Below are 11,266 nucleotides of genomic sequence, written 5' to 3'. Positions count from 1 at the left end.
TTTAAAAAATAATTTTTTATTTTTTAATATTTGGTTATCGTAAAATATTTACAAAGAAAAAAAAAATTAAAATTTAATAAAAATAAGATATCCATAAATTTTTGGTAAGATATTTTATATGTCTAGCCTGATGGACTCGACTTCAATCTCGACATAGACCTTTGTCAAATACCAACAAAGTAAAAATAAAAAAATATTTTACGGAGCCTAAGAGTTAAACCAACTTGATTGGAACTGAAAAATTAATAAATAAAATAAGCATATTAATATTTGTACATATATAAAGAGAGTATTTCAGTTGAAGATGTGAACCAATCTGACTCGACCAATATGGAGCAAACTAGTGCCTTCACAATTTACAATGTCCCATAAACTAACCAACCAAAATATAAAATCCTTTTTTCTTTTGATTTTTTATTATTATTTTTTTTATACATACATCTACCATTTTGGTTTGTCACTGGTTCAAAAAAAAAAAAAAAGGTAATTTTAAATTAAAAACTTTAAAATTATTTTTTAAGTGATAAACCAAACTGACGCTATTCTTTGTTTGTTAATTGTTACCACTTAGTTCCACTATCACCTCTCATTTCACAATTTTTTTTCCTTTTAAAAATATATTCAACATTTTTGACCATTTTCATGTTATTTAAGTAAAAATGTTTAATTCAAATTTTTTCATGATGTTTAACAAAAAAAAAATTATTTGATACGGAGTACCATTTTTTATTTTTATTTTTTATAATTAAAGTGCAAATTACACAGTGTGTTGGGAGACGATTTCTGTTTGATTAAATCTGCAAGCACAAGTTGAGTGACATATTGGCGGAATGCAAAGTATGGTGGTTGATTGTTCACTAAAACCTTGTTAGGGTTAGGGTTTTAGTAAAGTAGAGAGATACACTTTGCTTACTCTGAACAAATTAATCTCTGTTCAGTTTTTTTTCAAGCTACGAATTGGAAGAAAATGTCGGATTTCCTACCTCGTGATGTGTTGATCGACGTCCTCGCCAGACTACCGATCAAAACCCTCGTCCGATGCGCTTGTGTCTGCAAATCATGGTACTCTTTGCTCACAAACCCTAGTTTCATCACCACACACCTCAATCGATCATCTGTTGCGCACAACAACAACAACAACCTTCTACTAGTTCGAAGATTCTCTAGTGATGACGATGAAGAAGAGCATTACTCACTACTACGCTGCGAAAAAGAAATGTTGTTCTGTGATTATGCAGAGCTTGACCTTCCACTGAAGAACGATGGAGGAAACCCTTATTTGAGGGTAATCGGTTGCTGCAATGGGGTCTTATGCCTTTCCGATGATTTGATTACTTACATGGACAAGCTTTATCTATGGAATCCATCCATTCAGAAGACGATGACTCTTCCGCCATTGCGTGTCACCTATCAATCACACGGTCCTTTTATGCATAGCATCGGATTCGGCTTCGATTCACTGACTGATGATTACAAGGTTGTGAGGATTGTGTATCTGCACGGACCGGATGGGTTTGAAGCTCCTCCTGAGGTTGACATTTTCAGTGTGAGCACAGGCACATGGCGGAACATCAGCCATTTGGGTCTTCCTTACACCATCTTGGAGCGGGCTTCCCAGGCTTATGTGAACGGTGCTGCACATTGGATTGCTTACGATACGGAAAGGAGGAGTAATTTCTTCTACTTGATTGTGTCATTCCACATGGGTGATAAGGTATTTGGCGAGATCATGGTGCCCGATAGCATGGAAGATGCTAACTGGATGCTAGGTGTTCATATTGCTAAGGTTCAAGAATCACTCTCTCTGATCCATATCCAGCTTATTGGCATCCAAGTTACTTGTTGCATATGGGTGATGAAGGAGTATGGCATATCTGAGTCTTGGACTAAACAATTCAATATTGATATGAGTGAAGGATTATTCAAAAGTGTAACTGGCTTTACAAGGAAGGGCGAAGTTCTATTTGGGACAAAAGCTGGGTATCTGGTAGCTTATGATCCGGAAGCCAACCGAGCAGTGCCTCTTCATATTCATGGATCTACCGATTCATGGTATAGGGACTCATTGTACTCAGATGCTTATACTGAGAGCCTAGTTTTATTTGGAGTAATATTTCATGATACAGTCACTTGTAAGGAATCACCTGTTTTGCATGGAAAAGTGAGTGGAGCTAAGAAATCCAGGAAAAGGAGAGGAAAAACAAAGAAGAAAGGGAAAGAACAGGTAAGAACATTTACATCTAATATTTGCTATTTCTATTGTTAAGTCATGTTATTGCTACATGTGAATGTAAAAGCTCAACCTAGCATTTGAGTAGTATCATTGCCCTGTAGGTATCATAAACTTATTTAATTTTTTTTCAATTACTCTTTCAAGTGTATAACATTATCACTTCATCTTTGAGGAGTTACAATTATTATTGATCTTGATTGCATTTTGTGCCTGGCGGGTAATGAATGTTCTTTCAGGGCTCTGATCAGGGTGCAAAATCAAATGAAGAAGCTAGAGAAGGTGTGGAACTGTTGTTTGAGTAGAAGTGTCAAAGTGAATTCTTTCCCTGTTTTTTGTTACTTTTACTTGGCCTGCGGTACAAAAATTGTATACTGATATGGTTAAAAACTTACTTTGGGCAATGTTCAAGTAACTTAAGAATTATGATGATTTTGAAGTATTGGAGCATTTGGGCTTGATGTGAACCTTCTTTGGGAAACAAATTAACTCACTTATGATGATTTTGAACACTTGGAGCATTTGGGATTGATATGGCTTTAGAAGTTGTGCTGAAAGTATTTGTTATCCATTATTGCTTATCTTTTGATGCCATTGTATTTGTTTTGGAGTATGAGCCACATTATATTATATGAATTAAATTGTCAAGAGCAGCTTTTGTATGAGCCACATTATGTTATATGAATTAAATTGTCAAGAGCAGCTTTTTTAGGTCGAGTTGCCGTGCCAAGCATTTAGAAGTCTAGTGTTGGTGATATTTTGTAGGATATCGTAGCTAGTTTTCCTTTTGGCTTGGATAATACTAGCCAAAGTTAAGGTGGGCTTGTTTTGTTTGCTAGCCAATCTTGAGTACAACCTTGAGCTCAATAAATGAGCCATGTTCGCTAGTCGTAACGAGTCTGCTTGTGATTATCTATTTTATGTTGTTCATGAATTTAATGAGTCCAGCAAGGTTTATTCAAGTTTGGCTCACTTACTTAATGAGGTTAAAACTGTTGATTAAATTATGCTGGTGTACTTGCTAACTAACATAGATAGATCTCTTATATAGTTAAGCCTGACCTGTTCATGACTTGGTCACTTGTTTGACCCCTACTTATGGGCCATGTGCCACTGTATCGTAGGATTTGTACCTCTAATCGGTGAAAAGACTAAAGATATCTGACATGATAGTAAATTAATGAACTTGAATGATATTCCAAGAGCGGTGATGTTCACCCCTCATTATTCTGTTCTACCTTTGACTTGATGGTATGAGACTACAAGACATGTATGGCCTTCAGGCCACTTATTACCATGTTTAAGTTTCAGCCTTTTCTTTGGCCTTCAACATTTGTAGCTCTAGTTTTTACTTTACTCTTATATCCTATTGGAAGGAAAAACTTTAGAGGAGATCTAGCTCATATAAGAAGTGCAAAACAAATCTGGAAATTCTAGTTAACCAGAAAATAATCCGGCTGTTATAATAGCCCATGTACAGTCACGGTCTTAAATTTGTTCTGTTCTCTTTGGAGTACTAAGTTGGTTCTCTTCTATTTGGAGAAAGAGTCAGATGATTAATTTAAGTTCATGGAAGAAAAAAAAAAAAAAAAATCTTGGGGCAGGTAGTCATGCTTGGTTGGTTTTTGCCTTCTTGCCCAGGAAGTAACATTTAATGATCTGCCAGCCCAGGTTCTTTTCTATTGTGATGATTTGTTTAATATTTTCTGTTGACCTTTCAAAAATCTGTTTGATAATATAATTCAACCATCTCATTGACACATATAAAAATCAATTATTTTTCATGACAGTATGAAGCCCACTTCTCGAACTGCTCATATCTCTATGCTCTGTCTTCTAATTTGAACTCAAAAAATAGGAAGCATTTAATGAAAACATTAATTAATCAGCTAAATATTTTCATTGATTTATGCAATATAAGGGCTTTTTTTTTTCTTTTTCATGCTTCCTTTTTTCATTCTCCCTTTTGTTATGTCATACACTTGTTTTATGCCCTGTTATTTGAGGTAATAATATCTTTGATGTGTCAGTGTTTCTTGATGCTATTCTCAAGTGCTAGACCTTGTTTGCTTTGATACCCTCATTTAATTGATAGTGGAACCCGCGTGACTTAAAGTTTGATGGTATTAATATCTAGATTTAGAATTTCTAGTTTCAAGGACATGGTTAACATGCTGCATCTCCCAGTTTGCTAGTGTGCGAAGGCATTCCTACAGTGTAGAAAACCATATGCATCAATCTTATCTATTGTTGATTCATGAAATCCTATAGCTTGTTTGTTTTGTATCTTGCTTGCAGTCTTTTATTCATCTATACGTGGAAATTTTTTTTTATGTTTATGAAGCATGGTTTACAATGTAAAAATTCATGGGAACTATTGAGAGTCATGAATTGTGGCTCAGGTTAGATAACATTGATCGAAAGAAGAATTCAGAGCCTTTTTTTTCATTTCCCTCTTTTTTTTTTGGTGTTGTTTTATTAAACACCTCAACTCTGCTTAAAACATATTTTGTGAGCTAGTAGGTTCTATTCGGATGCTCTATAGTTATGGAGCAAAACTGTGATATCAACCAAGCAGAAAATGAAATCTAATTTGCATTAATTTTCTGTTTAGAGACTGTTGGATCTGCCTGTGCTGCATGAAATTGTTTATCGTGAAAATATGATATTTTCCTGAGCTGTTCATGACTTGGTCACTTGTTTGACCCCTACTTATGGGCCATGTGCCACTGTATTGTAGGATTTGTACCTCTAATTGGTGAAAAGACTATCATCTAGATATCTGACATGATAGTAAATTAATGAACTTAAATGATATTCCAAGAGCAGTGCTGTTCACCCCTCATTATTCTGTTCTACCTTTGACTTGATGGTATGAGGCTATAAGACAATGTATGGCCTTCAGGCCACTTATTAACATGTTTAAGATTCAGCCATTTCTTTTGCCTTCTCTATTTGTAGCTCTAGTTTTTACTTTACTCATATATCCTATTGGAAGGAAAAACTTTAGAGGAGATCTAGCTTATATAAGAAGTGCAAAACAAATCTGGAAATTGTAGTCAACCAGAAAATAATAGGGCTGTTATAAATAGCCCATGTAAAGTTATAGTCTTAAATTTGTTATGTTCTCTTTGGAGTACAAAGTTCGTTCTCTTCTATTTGGAGAAATAGAATCAGATAATTATTTTAAACTCATGAAACAAATAAATAAATAAATAAAAATCATGGGGCAGGTAGTCAAGCATGGTTGGTTTTTGCCTACTTATCCTGGAAGTAACATTTAATGATCTGTCAACCCAGGTTCTTTTCTATTGTGATGATCTGTTTAATATTTTCTGTTGGCTTTTTAAAAATCTGTTTGATAATATAATTCAACCATCTCATTTACACAAATACAAATCAATTAGTTTTCATGTCAGTGTGAAGCCCACTTCTAGAACTGGTCATCCCATTATGCCTTGTCTTCTAATTTGAGCTAAAAAAAATATGACTCATTTGATGAAAGTAATGATTAATCAGCTAAATGTCTTCTTTGATACATGCAATATAAGGGTTTTATTTTTTTCCCATGCTTCCTTTTTTCTCTCTCCCTTTTGTTATGTCATACACATGTTTTACGCCCGTTATTTGATTTAATAATATCTTTGATGTGATGTGTTTTTGATGGTGTTCTCGAGTGCTAGACCTTGTTTGCTTCGATACGCTCATTTAATTGATAGTGGAACCCACATAACTTCAAGTTTGATGGTATTATTATCTTCTGAGTCATAATTTCTAGTTTCAAGGACACAGTTAACATGCTGCATCTCCCAGGTTGCTAGTGTGCGAAGGCATTTCTGCAGTGTAGAAAACCAGATGCATCAATCTTATCAACAATGAATATAGGTTTATATGAATATTAAATTTATACACACCGGTGGGTATGTCTCTTGCCCAAACTCGGTTTATCTTGGGATAGATATATTTTTGAAGCATGGTTTATATGAATATTTGGATAGATGTGTTTATAATTTATTGTTGATGCTGCTTTGCTTTGGAATCTCAGGGTTTTACTGTCCACTTGGAGTATTTTGGTTGATATTATTGTTACTATGCACAGTGACGGATCCAAGAAATTATGTCAGGGACAGTATTTTAATAACAACATAAATAATATATATATATATATTAAACCATCCTAATAAGCAAAAAGAAAATTTTCATTCATTCATTGATACTCTGAAAGAGAAATCTCTTGTCTCAATCAAATCTCCATGCTATTTAACTAAAGCCTTACAAATCAAGAAATGTTTTATCTTGACCATCTTTGTAATGTGCTTCTATATATGTATTTTTTTGTCTTTCATGTTTGCTCGCGAAAAGATGTGTTTAGTAAGTTTTATGAGTGGGGGATATCTTAGGTCAGGAGAATTTTTGGAATTATTTATTTATTTTTGGGTTAATAATTGAGATGTTAATCCACCTCATGATTGAATAATGTGCCAATTTATGATTGGTAGATGGATACACATTTTAATAGGAGATGTACGGTACCAAACATAACCTGCTTCTACTTTGACAGCATTGATACTTGAAGATGCAAATAAAATTCTCTTCCTATTTTGACAGAGTTCCATTACACTTCAATCATTATCCCTCCTTTTTTCTTCACCACTCTTTTCTACTTATAGGCAATTACAAGCATTATTGGGATGTCACAACTAATTTTTTATGCTGGGCTCCCCGCTTTGGGCTTCCCACTCAATGGGCCTGACTTTGTTGGAAAGATCTCAAAGGCTTGGCCCATTCTGCAATGCCTCTTCGTGGGTTGAAACCAGCTACTTGATCCAATGTTCCTTTCGCGGGTCATATCTGGATCGTGCCCGGCCCATATCACCTTTGGCATCATCAATTGCCCCCATAATTACTCCTTAATAAATTTGGGAGTAATTATTGACGACTGCTAATCATGATTTGACGGCTCAAGAAGATCTCATGGAAAAATGAACGGTTGGATTTGGAACCAATGCCTTGAAATTCGAAATCTCCTCGTTTTCCTGACGCCTCGGTCTTCGGGACCACTTTGCCGTTATAACCTTCAGAGATGTACTTTCAATTTCTTTTACTGTCTCTACCATCTATCTCTGTTAATCAAACCATTGTTCGTCTCTATTGTAAGGCAAGTTAAATCTTCTCCGGCGAGTTTCTGCAAAGGCTACTCATCTTTCATCTTCTTGAAGCATCCTTTGAATCCTTCAATCTCCTTGAGGTCAGTTCTGTTTCCCTTTTTCTTCAATTTTGTTAAAAGCAAAAACTTTTACTCCTTCTTAGGGTTTTCGCTCTTTTTTTTTATTTTTTTTTTAAATTTTTTTTTAAATTTTTTATCATGCCTATTGACCTTGATATCCTTCGTATTAAACTTCATCTTCCTGATGACATACAAATTAGAGAATGCCCTGAAGAAGTAAACGTTAGGACTGGGGCAGGGCTCCTTCCTGATGAAGTTCCGTTTTCCCTTCATTAGCTGAACATTATCAGATTCCCTCTGCACCCCCTTTTCAATTATGTTTTCAATAAATTGGGGCTCTCTCCTCTGCAAGTGAATCCCAACTTTCTCAGAGTTATATCTGTTTTTCTGCTTTTGAGTCGTGACCGAGGTCTAGATCTTGACATTATTGACCTCCTTCTTTGTTATAAGGTTAACAAAATCAGGTTGAATGATTTGTACTACCATTTCTACCCTTTGGAAAAAATGTCAATTTGTATGGATAAGCTTGACTCTGAGAAAGGGTGGAAAACAAACATAGTTGGGTTTAGGGGAGCTTGGTCCACTCCTGCCGCACAGGATTACCTTATTCCGACCGCTTTTAGCGAGTGTTCGGTGTCTTCGTACAAGAAATACAAAAATCATAAGGCTGATTGTCCTTGTGAAATTTGCGTTCCTCGCTTCTGCACTTTCTTATGCCGTTCCTTAGGCATCCCTAGTAATGACTTGAGTTACGGTGTTTGCAGGGATAGGGTTATCTACCTGAAGAAGTACGTTCTGAACAACGTTCCTTCCTGCTCAGATCTCCTCACTTCGGATAATCTTACTGACATCTCTCTTCTTGGCAAAAATATGAGTCAGCTTCAGATTCCTACCTTCGGCAGGAGGAAAAATCCTCCCCCGGTCATTGCTCCTGCCGCGGGAACCTCTTCCCCTGCTTCGGCATCTTCCTCCGCCACTATTTCTGACACTACTCCGAACGTAGTGTCTGCTGGTCCAACTGTTAACGTTCTTCCTTCCACCCAGAACGTGGCTCCTCAGGTTAATGCTTCTTCTGCTGCCATTGTGAGTGCTCAAGACAAAGAACGAGGCAAAAGGCCTCACCCTGACAGTGAACCCAACCTCGATGACGTCTCTCTGAATAGAAGGATTCGGACCTCTGGGCCGAGCTTACTGCACCGTCCAATCAGACCTCCTGCCCCCTCTGGGCCTGCTGCAGCCACCACCTCCTCATCTGCTTCTGTGGCATTACCATGGACTCCTCGGCTCATCCGAATGGATGGGTCTGCTGTAAAACCGAATGAGACCATGTTCAAGATGGTCAGACAGCTATGGCGTATTATAGGAGCATGTGGACTCCTAAAGATATCGAGGTGGCCAAAGGCCTATCTCAGAAGGAGGTATTCAGCCGTTTTCCCTTGTCTGCCATGGAGGTAAATTTTTTACTTTAAACAACAAATCTTTGCATAGTCCTTATACTTGAATTCCTTTGACCATATGCTCGGCTTAATCAGTACTCATACATATCTCTGCAGACCTTGTTCGGGATGATGGCCATGCAGAAACAAGTGGAGTTGGCTAATGTTAGGGCTTGTAAGTTCTCTGACAGCCTTGATGTGGCCAATAAAGAGCAAAGCTTTAGGCGCCCAGAAGGATGAACTGGTGGTGCAGCTGAAAAAGGTCGAGAACGAGAGGGACGTTCTGAAAAGGGAGACAGACTCCCTTCAAGATGAAAAGAATGCTCTTCATATCGAGAAGAGTGTTTGTCATACTGAGCGTGAATCGCTTAGGGCCGAGAAAGAAGAACTTCAGCGCTTACTCAGCGATGAGTAGACCGTGCGAATGGCTTTCGAGAAAAGGGCCTTGGAAGAACGAAATGCTTTGCTTAACGTTATCGGTAAAGTAAATGGCAGCATGATGGCTCTTCATGCACGCTTTTCTAGGGTTGGTGCCCTCAGGTATGCACAAGGGTTCCAAGAGGGTTACACCGATCGCGTTCCTGCCGAAGGCCAGACCGGTTCAACTCCGGATGAGGTTGATAAGGAGTTAAAGATTGATCCCCCAGGAGCCTATGTTGATCCGGACTCTACTCCTGCTGAGCATATCTTTGATGAGTGTCAGGAGATTGCTTCTTCCCGGGTCACTCCTACTCCTCTCACTGGTCAGCCTTCGGACGTGCCCCCTATGTCCACCCTGATCCCTTCTGCGACCATTGTCGAGGCTGAGACTCAACAGAACGACTCTGTTATTCAGCTTGATTCTCCTCCTCGTGGAGATGGGGTGATCAATGGTAGCGAGGATATGGCTCAGCTCAACCAGGAAGGTGATGGAACAGAGGCTGAGGCAGTCAACTAGGGTTCTCCTGTTGCCATAATCTTTCTCTTTTTGAATTCATGTCATCTATATACCTCACGTTGTAACCTCAAATTTTTTTATTATGAATGAGATGACAGCTTTTTGGGTTGAACCTTGCTTCAAAGAAAAATTCTTTTACACTTTTCAATTGATTACATCTGTTTATCAGTAATAATGATTAACTTCACACTCAGCTTCGGCAAGTTTTTGGTGTTCGGCTCATAGTGCCAGCTGCCACTTGCTTTGTTGAGTGGTTGACGCTTGGCTAGAATGCCACTTGCCACTGTTACTCTTCATTTTTGGCAAGTTTTTGGCGTTCGGCTCATAGTGCCAGCTGCCACTTACTTTACTGAGTGATTGGCGCTCGGCTAGAATGCCACCTGCCACTGTCACTTTATTTTTGGCAAGTTTTTGGTGTTCAGCTCATAGTGCCAGCTGCCACTTACTTTGCTGAGTGGTTGGCGCTCGGCTAGAATGCCAATTGCCACTGTCATTTTATTTTTGGCAAGTTTTTGGCGTTCGGCTCATAGTGCCAGCTACCACTTACTTTACTGAGTGATTGGTGCTCGGCTAGAATGCCGCTTGCCACTGTCACTTTGTTTTTGGCAAGTTTTTGGCGTTCGGCTCATAGTGCCAGCTGCCACTTACTTTGCTGAGTGGTTGGCGCTCGGCTAGAATGCCACTTGCCACTGTCACTTTATTTTTAGCAAGTTTTTGGCGTTTGGCTCATAGTGCTAGCTGCCACTTTCTTTACTGTTTTTCAAACACTTAATTCTTCAGAAGAAGATAGCTTTTTATAGATTTCAAAATTTCGTACATTCATACGTATACAATTTGAAAATGAACAATGATAAAATTGGAACTCAACTTTCTGTTGATAAAACCTTTTCAGAGATGTAGTATTCCACGGCTTGTTGACTAGCCTTCCAGCCATGGTCTCTAAGGTGTAAGCCCCCTTTCTTATGACTTCTGCAATTCTATATGGGTCTTCTCACGGTGACATCACTTTTTTAACCATTCCTACCTTCCTTTTTAGAACCAGATCACCTGGTGCAAAGTCTCTGTGCTTTAACCTTTTGTTATGGCTGTTCATAAGGGTCTGCTGATAGGATGTGAGCCTTACTGCCGCTGCATCTCTCTTTTCCTCCAACATATTGAGGTTAAATTTTAACATATTGTCGTTTTGCTCTCGGTTCCATGATAAGCTTCGGACAGTCAGAACCAAGTGCTCGACTGGTATAACTGCCTCGGTGCCATATGCCATGGCGAATGGGCTCTCTCCGGTCGGTCATCTTGGGGTCGTTCTATAAGCCCATAAGACGTTCGGCAGTTTATCTAACCACTTTCCTTTCTGATCCTCAGGCTTCTTCTTGACGCAAGCAAAGATTGTTCTATTTGTGATTTTTGCTTGGCCATTTGCCTACGGATGACTTACT

At 38.2% G+C, this 11,266-nt stretch overlaps 1 protein-coding gene across 1 annotated transcript; it reads left to right on the top strand.

The window, feature by feature from the left end:
• Positions 1-728: 728 nt before the first annotated feature.
• On the top strand, positions 729-2,792 carry LOC132299502 (F-box protein At3g07870-like). The gene is made up of 2 exons (XM_059796214.1): positions 729-2,224; positions 2,470-2,792. The coding sequence occupies exons 1-2, from the start codon at positions 968-970 to the stop codon at positions 2,533-2,535; spliced, it is 1,323 nt and encodes a 440-aa protein (XP_059652197.1). The 5' UTR covers positions 729-967; the 3' UTR covers positions 2,536-2,792.
• The last annotated feature ends 8,474 nt before the right edge of the window (positions 2,793-11,266 follow it).

The sequence above is a fragment of the Cornus florida genome, unplaced genomic scaffold (assembly GCF_030987335.1).
Source record: "Cornus florida cultivar Cherokee Brave unplaced genomic scaffold, ASM3098733v1 CherokeeBrave_3.0.0_Hap2_Chr01, whole genome shotgun sequence".
Lineage (NCBI taxonomy): Eukaryota > Viridiplantae > Streptophyta > Magnoliopsida > Cornales > Cornaceae > Cornus > Cornus florida.
Note: the sequence above shows the minus strand (reverse complement) of the source record. Positions and strands in the feature narration are given on the sequence as shown.